General features: G+C 45.6%; 1 protein-coding gene across 8 annotated transcripts in view; it reads left to right on the top strand.

Annotated features, from left to right (window-relative positions):
- palld (palladin, cytoskeletal associated protein) overlaps positions 1–13,499 on the top strand; it is a 485,446-nt gene that overhangs the window by 440,246 nt on the left and 31,701 nt on the right. For all 8 annotated transcript variants that reach the window (XM_069941703.1, XM_069941714.1, XM_069941705.1 and 5 more), the window contains one exon: positions 5,560–5,654. In XM_069941703.1, coding sequence (XP_069797804.1) covers positions 5,560–5,654 — 95 coding nt within the window. The remainder of the gene's footprint in view (positions 1–5,559; positions 5,655–13,499) is intronic.

Genomic DNA, 13,499 nt, shown 5'->3' with positions numbered 1-13,499 from the left:
TGATCCCTGAGGCTCGCCATGAGTCACAGGCCTGCAGTCAGAGAGGCAGTCCCCGATTACCTACCACTCTCTGGCTTCTTCCACAAAGCCAATGTCGAGTCTAATTTACAACCTCATCCTGAATACCGAGTGACTGCCTGAAATTTAAATGTTTAAAAGTTTTTACGTACAGCGTGGTAACAGGCCCTTTTCAACCCACAGGCCCGTGCCGCCCATTTATACCCAATTAACCGACAATCCCGACATGTTTTGAATGGTGGGTGGAAACTAGAACACCTAGAGGAAACCCATGCAGGCACGGGTTGGAAATACAAACTCCTTACGGATAGCGCCGGTCCAAATCACTGGCGCTGTAACAGAGTTGTTCTAACCATTACGTTAACCGTGCTGCCCCTCCTCCGATGCAAAACCTTGTTAAAGGCCTAACTAAAGTCCATGTAGACAACATCCACCGCCTTTCCTTCGTCAACCTTCTTGGTGACCTCCTTGAACAGCTCTAAGATTGGTTAGCCATGACCTACCTCATCTAATCAGTCCCTGTCTATCCAAATACATATATATCTGATCACTTAAGATACGTTCCCACAACTGATGTCAGGCTCACTAGCCTATAATTACACGAATTTGGGCGGCACAGTTGACATAGTGATTAGAGCAATGCCTTTACTGGGCCAGTGATCAGGATTGGGGTTCGAATCTGTAAGGAGTTTGTACGTTCTCCCCATGTTTTCCCTGGGACCTCTGGTTTCTTCCCACCATTTGAAACGTACCAGGGGTTTGTAGATTAATTGGGTGTAAATTAGGTGGCACGGATTCATGGACTGAAATGCCCGTTACCATACTGTATGTCTAAATTAGTTTTTCTCCAATCCTCTGGCATCTCACCCATGACCAAGGGCATTTTAAATGCTGAGTAGGAGAGTGGACAAATGCAAGGCATTTATGAGGTTATCCTTTTCAGTGGCAATGATAGGAAGGCATTTTATTATCTGAGCGGTGATAAATTCTGAAAAGGGAAGGTGTCTCAAGACCTGGGTGTCTTGGTGCAACATTCATTGAAGGGTTGAAATGCAGGTACAGCAGATGGTGAAAAAAGCAAATGGCACCTTCCCCTTTTATTGTGAGAGGTTTTTGAATATAGAAGGAGGGAGGTCTTATTGCAGTTGTACTGAGTCTTGGTGAGGCCACACCTTGAGCATAGCGGGCAGTTTTCGTTTCCTAAACCGAGGAAGGGCTTTCTTCCTATTGAGGGAGGGCAGCACAGAAAGGTTCAGCAGACAGATGGCTGGGATGGGAGGACTGACGTCTGCAGATAGACTGAGATCATACTCATTGGAATTTAGAGGAATGAGAGGTGATCTCACAGAGATGCATAAAATTCTGGCAGGACAAGGACAGGTTAAATGCAGGAAGAAATGCTCCTGATGTATAACACGCCAAGTCCGTGATTGAAGTAAAAACGCAATCCCCAAGAAACTCAGCAAGTCAAACCATGTACTTGATGAAGATCTCAAGCCCAAAACATTGGTGATGCATCTTTATCTATGCTGTAGAATGTTCCAGGTGTTTGGAAGTCCAGAACAAGGGGGGTCACGGTCTAAAGATAAGAGGGAAGACATTTAGGTCTGAGATGAGGAGAAACTTCTTCACTCAGAGAGTTGTCAACTTGTGGAACTCCCGACCACAGGAAATGTTTGAGGCCAATTCATAGGGGGAGATAGATTTGGCTCCATTGGCTGAAGGGATCAAGGAATGTGGAAGTCACATAATCAGCCATGATCAAATTGAAAGGGGGAGGAAGGTCAAAGGGCTGAATGGCCTTCTCCTGCTACTCTTTTCCACGTTGCGTGTGATGAAGTGTGTGAGTTAGAAGAAGAGATTGGATTGGCCGTATTCTGTTTACCCTGGGACTGAGGAGGTGGAGGGATGCTCCGATAGGTTTGCAAAATCATGAAGGAGGGAGATGGGAAGTAGAAGGGCCTCAAAGTGTCCACAACTAGAGGGTGTAGGTTTAAGGTGAGAGGTGGGAGGAGGAGACAACATCTGAGGGCCTTGAGGGAGGTCAGTGTAGAAATAACAGGGGCATTGACAGAAATATTTAAAATGGCATTAGCTACGGGGGAGGTGCTGGAGGACTGGAGGGTGGCTTGTGTTGTTCCGCTGTTTAAAGAAGGCTCCAAAAATAAACCTGGTGATTATAGGCCTGTGAGTCTGACATTGGTGGTGGGAAAATCAATGGAAAGTGTTCTTAGAGATGGAATATACCATTATTTGGAAAGACAGGGACGGATTAGGAGTAATCTACACAGTTTTGCACATGGTAGATTATGTTTAACAAATCTTATAGAGTTTTTTGCAGCATTTACTAAGAAGGTTGATGAAGGGAAGACTGTGGATGTTGTTGATATGAACTTTAGTAAACCCTTTGACAGGGTTCCCATAAGAGGTTGTTTAGGAAGGGTCAAGAATTAAGTATTAATGATGAAGTAGTGAAATGGATTGAATGGGAGATGCCAGAGAAAAGAGGTGGGAAATTGTTTGTCATATTGGAGGCCAGAGACTAGTGGAGTGCCTCAGGGATTGGTACTGGGTCATATATTAATGATCTAGATGATGGGGTGATAAATTGGATTATTAAGTCTCCAGATGATACTAAGATTGGTGGTGTTGTGGACAGTGAGGAAGGTTTTCAAAGCTTGCAGTAGGATATAGGCCAGTTAGAAAAGTTGGCATAAAGATGACAGATGGAGTTTAATACTGATAAGTGTGAGGCTGTAGTGGGTTGTGCATGAGCGCAGCAGAAGGACTGAGACAACAGCCTGGGCGCTTGTGTAAAACAACTGCTGTACTTTGAATTCTGCACCGCAGCCTTTAAGGCTGTGTCTGGCCCGCCCCTTGCGTTCCGGAGCTTACGTCATGCTGACTTAAGCACACATGAACTCTTCCACTCTGGACTGGAAGAGAAGGTCCCATGACACCATCTTTGCCGCAGCTGCCCCGTTGACCGCGCGTGACAAGTGGGGTCGGTTCGCCTCTACAACTATGTGCGTCGTCACAAGGTGATACATTTTGGTAGGACTAATCAGCAAAGATCATTCACGTTAAATGGTAGACAATTGAGGAGTGCAGAAGAACAAAGGGATTTAGGAATTCTGGTACATAATTCCCTGAAAGTTAAGTCACATGTGGATAAAGTGGTGAAGAATCCATTTGGTATGTTGGCCTTCATAAATCAGAGTATTGAGTACAGGAGTTGGGATGTCATGTTGAAGTTGTATAAGGCATTGGTGGGACCAAATTTGGATTATTGTGTGCAGTTTTGGTCACCGAATTACAGAAAGGATATAAACAGAATAGAGAGAGTGCAGAGGAGTTTTACAAGAATGTTGCCGGGGCTTCAGGGTTGAGTTACAGGGAACGGTTAAGCAGACTGGGACTTTATTCCTTGGAACGTGGAAGGTTGAGGAGTGATTTGATAGAGGTATGCAAAATTATGAAGGTGACAGATAGAGTCAATGTGGACAGGCTTTTTCCATTGAGAGTGGGGGAGATTCAAACAAGAGGGCATGGATTGAGATTAAAGGGGGAAAAGTTTAGGGGAAACAGGAGGGGGAATTTCTTCACTCAGTGGGTGGTGGGAGTGTGGAATGAGCTTCCAGCCAAAGTGGTAGCTACGGGCTCGATTTTAATATTTAAGGAGAAGTTGGATAGGTATATGGTGTGGAGGGTTATGGGCCAGGAGTGGGTCAATGGGACTAGATGGGAGAAGGTGTTTGCATGGAGGAGATTTACTAAAATGTTGCCGGAATTGCAGTGTCTAGAATGCAAGGAAAGATTGAGTAGACTGGGCCTTTATTCATTGGAGTGTAGAAGGTTGAGGGGGGATTTGATAGAGGTATTTAAAATTATGAGGGGGATAGATAGAGTAGATGTGAATAGGCTCTTCCCCTTGAGGGTAGGTGAGAGTGGAATGAGGGGGTCATAAGTTAAGAGTTAGGGGCAAAAGTTTAGAAGTAACATGAGGGGAAACTTCTTCACTCAGAGAGTGGTGGCTGAGTGGAATGACCTTCTGGAAGAGGCGGTTGCAGCAGGGTCAATTTTGTCTTTTAAGAAAAGGTTGAATAAGTGCATGGATGGGAGGGGATTGGAGGGTTATGGACAGGGAATGGGTAGGTGGAACTAGAGGAGATCACTTAAATCAGTGCGGTCTAGAGGGACCAAGAAGCCCTGTTTCCGTATTGTAATTGTTATATGGTTATATGGAGTAGAAAGCTGTAATTGTTGTACAGTTATATGATCATGGTGGATGTGGTGGGCTGCAGGGCCCAACTGTGTGCTGCATGTAAGTGAAGAAAGTCAAGAACAAACATTAAGTTCTGTTTTTTAATGGGAATGCAAGTTCCTGTAAAGATCTCACCAGGTACTTTTCATGGAATTTCCCAACAAAGTGAAAGGGGGAACTGTCAAAACATTGCTGGCCTCTCATCCAGGGGAAAGGAGTCAGTTTGCATAGTTTTAAGAGCTTGTGGTTGTATTTTCTTAAAACCAAATGTGCTTACTGCTTGTTGGACCACAAGGTCACGTAAAAGGAATCAGTGACCAACAAACTAAAGCAGCATTAGGTTGAAAGTGGGAAACGGGGAGGTCCATCAACCCACATCAGACCCAACAATGGCACATCAGTGGACCATTGACAACACTCTCTCGTGCTTCATCCATTCTTGAGAGAATGAGGTATCACATCATCTGGGTTCTATTTCATGCAATTTTGCTCCAATCCCATTGAATTGTTTTTAATTTATAGATGCAGTGTGATAACAGGCCCTTCCGGCCCACATGCCCTTGCCGCCAAATTACACCCAATTAACCTACCACCCCTGTACTTTTTGAAAGAAGTGCCTAGGCAAACCCACCCAGACACGGGGAGAACTCTGTAAAGAGAGCGCTGGATTTGAACTCATCCAGTTTTTTGAAATTTACCTTCTCTCTCGCCCCTCACCCACCCACCTTACTGCTATTGGTTGATACCAACTTTGGGATGTGGAAGAAAGCAGGAGAAGCAGTTGAAGAGTCACTCTTAATATTGCCCAGCGCCCCTTATAGCAAGAGAAGCAGAGACCCTTCGGAGTCACTGAACGTCTATGGATTCACCTCCAGCACCTCTGCAGCCACACAGACCCCTGTCTGTTTCATCGGCAACCCGAGCTTCAAATCCTAACCCCTGGTATGAGGCCTTTTGGGAGCCCTTTCTTGCCCCCAGTACCCTCTCGAACTCTGGTTCTGATACCTAGTTTCTGTCAGCCAGACTCCAGCAGCCTGCAACCCCTGTGGGTCATCTGCCCGCAGCAGCCCACAGCCTGTGGGGGTCCTTCAGCCACTGAGCCACTTGCTGGTATGCTGCTGTGGTCACTCTCCTGAGGAGTCATCTCCTCAAAGGGTGGGGGGGCATGTTTCTCCCTATTTCTGGTGCCATGGATCGATATATTGTACCTGTGTATAAGACGATAAAGTCTCAACGTCATCATCTCCAATCTATTAATCTCTTTCCATTATTCACAGGGTAGAACGAGCTGTACAGGAAGGCTGATGGTCCAAACTGTCAGCCAAAGAGGACGATCTCCACACTCTCCCGCAGGACAATCGCCTGGGAGAAGGTAATTTTACTTCCTTATCTGGGACAGTTTAGAATTCTTAACCATTTTTAACCCCATTACGAGGGGTGTAGATCAGGTGTAGCTGGCTTTTTCCACTAACGTTGGGTGGGAAAAGAACTCATGGTTCAGGTTCAAAGGTGAAATGTTAGGATTAACTTCACACAGAGAGTGCTGAGAGTGTGGAACGAGTTACCCGCTGAACCGGTGAATGCGGGCTCAAATTTGAAAATCTAAGGAAGATTTGGACCGGTGCCTGAATGGAAGGGGTAGGGAGGCCAATGGTTGAGGTGCAGGTCAGTGGGGCCTGGCAGAATAATTGTTTGCCACAGACTAGATGGGCTGAAGGGCCTGTTTCTGTGCTGTCGTTTAATGTTTCTATGTCATTGCCTCAGAGATTTTTCTTAAAGAAAACTGTAGTGATGGGAAAGCTCGGCAGGGTCAGGCTGCACCTGTGGAAGATGAAGCTGCAGCCCTTCATCAGAAACATGAACATGTCGTGAAATTCGTCCTTTTGCAGTAGCAATCACAAAGCAAATGCAGTAAAACCCCTGATGTTCAGAATTCAAGAAACTAGCAAAATAAATTTTAAAAATTTAAATAAATAGGAACAAAATAATAGGCTAAAAAATACAAGTTAAAATTGTAAAAGTAAATGTTCTCAAAAATATTCAGCCAGCGGAGGGCCTTGGTCATGTTTTCCAGCTTGGCAGCTGTTTGAACAAAGCTGTGTTTGAATAAAATGGCGTCCCCTAGGACGAAGAGCTAGTTGATGCCACTCGCCGGTGGGGTGACTCTCTTAAAGTATCACCTTATCCTTCCTTAGTAAGAGTCGCCCTGGTCAGAGGCTTTATCTGTAAACTTGGGGGGGAGGGGGTGTTTATTGCCTATACAGGTATACGCCGTTTTACGAATACTCGCTTTACAAAAATTCACTTTTACAAAGAAACCTGTGTTCGCTTTTACGAAAAGATTTGAATGGGTTTTCTCCTTTACGAAAATAGCCTTCAATAGTTATGAATGGGTCTTCGCTTTACGCCATTTCGGCTTACGAAAGGTTTCATAGGAGCGCTCTAGTATCGTAGAGCGGGTTATTCCTATAATGTTATTGTTCGTTCTTTCGGCCGGTTCCTGCAGGTGCAGCGATGGTTAAATATTTTCAAAGAAAGTGACTGAAAATAAAGTAAAATGTTTAGGTTTGTATATTCTTGCAAGTGAAGTTTGTTCAGTGCAAGTATTTTTGTCTTTTACAATGTTTATTCTTAGTGCGGCCTTGTAAGAGTAAGTTTCAAGCAACCGGAAAATACATTTTTCCGGCATCTATAAATCCACATAGGTGCCAGATATCCGGGGTTTTACTGTATTGCTATGAATTACTTTTTTTTGAAGTGCAAGAGAAAGCAAGCTAGTGTCTGAGGTTCATTATCCATTCAGAAAACATTTGGGCAGCCCAGTTGGTGCAATGCCATTATAGTGCCAGGGTTCGGATCCCATGCTGTCTATAAGGAATTTGTACGTTCTCCCCATGTCTGCGTGGGTTTTCCCCAGGGGCTTCGTTTTCCTCCCACCATTCCAAACATATTGGAGGTGTAGGTTAATTGGGTGTAAATTGGGCCACACAGGCTCGTGGGCCAAAATGGCCTGTTAGCATGCTGTATGTCTAAATTAAACTAAAATTTAAAAATATGATGGGAAAGGGGAAGAAACACATTTTGTGTTGGTGGGTATTCATCTTCAGGCTCCTGTACCTTCTTCCCGATGGTAGCCGTTTGAAGAGGGAATGGCCTGGGTGGTGGGGGTCCTTGATAATAGAGGCTGCTTTCCTGAAATACCACCTCTTATATACGCCCTTGACGGAGTGAAGACTAATGCCCATGTCGGCACCAGCTGAGTTCACAACTCTGCAGCCTTTTCCTGTCCTCCATACCAGACAGTGAGGCAACCAGTCAGAATGCTCTCTACAGTATGCCTGGAGAAATTTACAAGAGTCCTTAGTGACATACCAGATCTCCTCAAACTCCTCACGGAGTATAGCCACTGGTGAGTCTTCTTCATGATGGATGCCAAAGGACAGATCCTCAGAGATGCTGACACCCAGGAATTTGAAGTTCTTAACCCTCTCCACTGCTGACCCCTCGATGAGGACTGGGTCGTGGTCTCCTGATTTCCCCCTCCTGAAGTCCACAATCAGCTCCTTAGTTTTTCTAATGTTGTTGCCGTGACACCACTCAACGAGCTGTACACTTCCTCATTGCGATCTGTGATTCTGCTGACACCCGTGATGTCATCGGCAAATTTGTAGATGGCATTTGAATTGTGCCTCACCTCACATTCGTGAGTGTAAAGTGAGTAGAGCAGTGGGCTAAGCACACATCCTTGAGGTGTGCATGTGTTGAGAGTCAGTGAGGAGGAGACGTTCAGATTTCACATTTATTGTCAGAGTACGTGCATAACATTGACCCACAGCCCTGAGATTCCTTTTTCCTGCAGGCGTAGCAGAATTACCACTAATCGGTTGTGCAAAAATAAACTGCTGCCATTAGAACAAACACCTTACAGACAGCTCGGGACTCAAAACCCCGGTCCTGATTCCTGGCGCTGTAACGGTTGAAACTGTCGCTGTTTAGTACAAACTCCTTACAGACAGCTCGGGACTCAAAACCCCGGTCCTGATTCCTAGCGCTGTAACGGTTGAAACTGTCGCTGTTTAGTACAAACTCCTTACAGACAGCTCGGGGCTCAAAACCTCGGTCCTGATTCCTGGCACTGTAACGGTTGAAACTGTCGCTGTTTAGTACAAACTCCTTACAGACAGCTCGGGACTCAAAACCCCGGTCCTGATTCCTAGCGCTGTAACGGTTGAAACTGTCGCTGTTTAGTACAAACTCCTTACAGACAGCTCGGGGCTCAAAACCTCGGTCCTGATTCCTGGCACTGTAATGGTTGAAACTGTCACTGTTTAGTACAAACTTCTTACAGACAGTGCGGGATTTGAACCCCGATTGCTGGCGCTGTTAAAGCATTTTGCTAGCCGCTACACCATCCGTGTCGCCCCTACAGTATTAATTCCTGTTTTAAGCATTGTTCTACCTTTGATATGTTTACATAGAGGCCAATTTCTGTTTTCTGGAATTTTATGTGGTCCGACAATGGTTAGGACTCAAAGTGCCAGATTAACGAGGTACAACCTGTACCTCCATTAAGTCACCCGCCCATTAAACTTTGCTTTTCCTTTTTCTCCAATTTCCTTTCTGAACTTTAATATTAAATTATTTTCCACTGCTGTCCAGGCCAGTGGATTCAGGACTCTTTCCCTCTGCGGTTTTCAAAACCCCTGGTATTCCGATTCTTCTGTAACTGAAAATAAATCTTTTCCCTCCTGGTTCCAAGCCTCGTGGCACTGAAACATTTAATCCTGTGTTGGCAAGTGTGGGGAGGATTTATTATTACAATTCCCATGTCCAAAACTGCAGTCATTCTTATTCTGACGTGTACAGGTCGAGTTCCCCCGATCCAAAATGCCTGGGACCAGAAGTGTTACAGATTTTGGATTTTAGTGGGATTTTGGAATAATGTGTTTTGGGTGACTGAGCACATTTTGCATCAGCAGAATGCCTGAATCAGCTGCTAAACAGCAACAACAAACCACGGCAGGCTTTCAATCTCCACCTACGATGATCAAGAGGTTAGAGTAGCCTGGATTTTTTTCAACTCAATAAGGTAGCTGGTCATGTTATACTCAAATGTGGCATTTTAGCTGGAGATGAATATAATGTTTCACTATTGATTCAGAACCATTTTGGCTATTTCACCATCGGTCATTTTCAACAATATCTTTGTACCACAGAGTGGAGAATAAGCAAAGAACACGGTAACGCTCGTAGGTCTGGCAGTGACGATGGTTGGTAACAAGCTGGCACCAACAGGGTGTCAGAGCCCCACGTGGACAAGTGAGGTCAGGTGTGGAATTTTCCACTTGTCACGTCCTGTCAGCACTCAAAAACTTTCGGATTTTGGAACGTTTCGGATAAGGGAGACTCAACCTGTATAGCATTTTTCTACATTGAAATTAGTTTATGTGCCACAAGGTCCCTTTCCAAGTGGTGCCCAATTGGAATTGTTACTTTAATCCTTTGGATTCGGGCCATTTTTAACCTTTCATAATATATACTCCAGACTGGGTCCAAGGGTTAACTGCAGTACGAAAAACCAGTACGAACCAGCTAGTGGTTGGGTATAAAACCAGTTCCTTCAAATGGGGACATGGAGCTTGTTGGTCGTCCCTGAAAACTAGGACAAGGAGACCATCGGGTTTAAAAACAAAAGGAAAAATTCCCAGTATTCCAGATCAAATAACCCACTAGTTCCTTGCTTTTGATATTTTCTTCCAGAACCATGCCGCTAAAAAAGGTTGCAGTAAAAATTCCCCAGATGAGTTCAGGGGTTGTTCAATGCAGATTCTGAAATTCTGTTAAACAAGGGGTTGTTTGTTTGAGCAAAGTATCGTCGCACTGTTTCAATATGTGTAGCCTCCGTCGGTCGTGGTCGACCATGGGAACTGCACCACTGGTAGTCACTGAAGCCAAACTGGACTGGCCTCTCCAGGCTGAAAGCCGGGGCAGAGTTGATAAGGAGATCCCTCTGTTGCCCATGCAGTGTGGATCCCCCCTCCCCCTCCATGCTAAGGACAGATCCAAAGGAACGACGAAAGTCAATACAATTTGGTGTCAGCAGCGTCGCAGGAATTTCCGTGCTGGCGCTGGGTACAGCATTCAGTCGCCTTCAGGACTCCGACTCCGGATTTTCCCTCGGAGTTTACTCCCAAAGTCTTTCCCGTGATCGGGTACAGCTACAAGGCAGCGGAGGTTTGAAATCTGAGTTTCCCCTCTCCGAGATGAGTTACCAGCCGAGCCCCATCCACCTGGAGAAACTGGATTCAAAAACAATTGTGGTAAAAAGAATAGGCACAAGGGGTCCATTTTTTTTTCAAATAAGTAATCTTTTCAGGAAAACATTTCTGGGGCATGTTTCTGAAAGTTGTGAACAGACATTTCAATTCTGTAATTAATGTCTGAACTTATTTGTCTATCCACTGTAGCCCATAACTAAATGCCTTGTCAGAGTTCACGGTTCAGCCTTCATTAAACTTGTATCTGCACTAAAGTTCACCATTTAGTGTGGAGTTCAGCTCATAAATGCAATTGCTCGGATCCATTTGGTGGGGTTTATGCTGTAAAATGATACAGAAATTTCAACCTGGGACATTTGTCAACTTCCTCATAAAAATGCAAAGCTATAAATCTGTTTGTCAAAAAGCATGAGCCGAGTTTCACCGAGGGGGGCACCTTTTCACCTCTGATCCAGAACAGTCCCACTCAGGAGAACTGAGCGCCGGGTCAAGCTTGACGTCAGGGCAGCACAGTTGGAGCAACACTATTACAGCGCCAGCGACCCGAGTTCGAACCTGGCGCTGTCTGTAAGGAGGTTGTGCCAGGTTCCCCCGTGTCTATGCAGTTTCCTCCTGGTGCTTTGTTTTCCTCCCACTCTCCAAAACATATCGGGATTTCAGCTTAATTGAGGTATTTGGGTGGCACGGGCTCGTGGGCCAGAAGGGTCTTCCACCGTGCTGTATGTCTAAATTTAAATTTAAAAATTCTCCGTTTTTGTACTGAACCACTGCTGCACTGCTGGAGATGCCATCAATTGGATGAAGGATTTTGTTATCTTGTCTTAACCAAGACATATCCCTCCAACTAGACCCTAAATCAAGGTTCTCAACCTTTTTTCTTTCCTCTCACATCCCACTTTAAGTAATCCCTATGCCATTGGTGCTCTGTACTTAGTAAGGGACTGCTTAAGGTGGTGTGTGAGTAGAAAGAAAAGGTTTGAAAACCACTGTTTTAATCGTCCCTAATTGAGTCATGATTTCATAACTTCAAAGCAAAATATTTCAGTAACAATTGGGTCTAGAGCAGTGATTTTCAACCTTCCCTTCCTACCTTAAGCAATCCCTTACTAATCACAAAGCACTGATGGCAGAGGGATTACTTAAAGTGGGATGTGAGTGAAAAGAGAAAGGTTGAGAACCACTGCCCTAAATGGATTATCTGGTCATTGTGACATTTATTGCTTCGAACATCTTGCAAACCAGCCTCCCCACCATTGACTGACTCCCACTGTCTCAGGAAAGCTGCCACTGTATTTAAGGGCCCATCCGATACATTCAGTGATGCAGCCTCTACTGCTTCCTTGGGCAGAGAATTCCAGAGATTCACTAGTCTCTGGGAGAAGCAGTTCCTCCTCATCTGTCTTAAAATCAACCTCCCCTCCACTGACTCCATCTCTCCCTCCCCTGAATCTTGAGGCTGTGTCCTCCAGTTCAAATCCCACCAGTCTGGGTGGGGATTCAAGTTTGAGTAATTAATTCGAATGTAGAAAACCAACAAGGTCGGGGCAGATACAGCAACGAGCTCTCTGAACCCTTCTCCATTAACAATGGCGTGAAGCAAGGCTGCGTCCTCGCCCCAACCCTCTTTTCAATCTTCTTCAGCATGATGCTGAACCAAGCCACGAAAGACCTCAACAATGAAGACGCTGTTTACATCCGGTACCGCACGGATGGCAGTCTCTTCAATCTGAGGCGCCTGCAAGCTCACACCAAGACACAAGAGCAACTTGTCCGTGAACTACTCTTTGTAGACGATGCCACTTTAGTTGCCCATTCAGAGCCAGCTCTTCAGCGCTTGATGTCCTGTTTTGCGGAAACTGCCAAAATGTTTGGCCTGGAAGTCAGCCTGAAGACAACGGAGGTCCTCCATCAGCCAGCTCCCCACCGTGACTACCAGCCGCCCCAAATCTCCAGCACAGCACAGACTCTTTGGCCCACAGTGTTATGCTGACCTAATAAACTACTTAAACCACCTTGAATTTCCCTATTGCCTAACCTTCCGTTTTCTCAGTCCCAAGATCTCTCCTATTGTCCCTGCCTCCAGCACCATTGCCAGCACCATGTTCCATGCAGCCACCATTCCCTGTGTGAAAACCTTACCTGTTACACCCCCCTGTGCTTACTCCCAAGCACCTTAAAACTTACTGTACCTCCTCTCCGTCCACAACAACAGCGGCCTTCCAGTAGCCAACCATTTCATTTCTGAGTCACACACTCAGACTCACATGACTCTCCATGGCCTTGTGTCCTATCCCACCCTGACCACCCGCATATTGGAGGAACAACACCTTATCTTCCGTCTGGGCCCCCTCCAGCCAGACAGCATTAACTTTGACTTCTCTGCTTTCTGCTAAACTTGCTCACCTTTTCCTTCTCCTCCCCCATCCTATCTTTCCAGTTCTCCCCTTTCTCCCTCCTCCCCCTCATTACTGCCGTCCCCTCCCTCCTTTCTCCACATATCATCCCCTGCCTTTACTACCCACCCCTTCCCCCCCCCCCTCTTTTGTTTGGACATTTGCCGGCATTTTCTCATACTTTGGTAAAGGACTCAAGCCCGAAATGTCGGTTGTGTATCTTTGCCTTTGGACACTGTTTGACCTGCTGAGTTTCTCCAGAATTTTGTGCTGTTACTTCCATATGGACCATTTACAGCACAGAAGCAGGCCAGTTTGGCCCTATTAGTCCATGCCAAACATCTTCTCCCACCTCGTTCCACTAACCCACATTTGGCCCATAACCTTCCACACTTCTCCCGTCCATATACCTACCGACCTAACCTTGAATATTAACATCGATCTCGCTTCTACCACCACTGCCGGATGTTCATTCCATACCCTCACCACCCTCTGCGTGAAGAAACTCCCCCTTATGTTTCCCTTAAACTTTTCCCCTTTTACTTT

Source organism: Narcine bancroftii, chromosome 1 (assembly GCF_036971445.1).
Source record: "Narcine bancroftii isolate sNarBan1 chromosome 1, sNarBan1.hap1, whole genome shotgun sequence".
Lineage (NCBI taxonomy): Eukaryota > Metazoa > Chordata > Chondrichthyes > Torpediniformes > Narcinidae > Narcine > Narcine bancroftii.
This window is presented reverse-complemented; position numbering and strand designations above follow the sequence as displayed.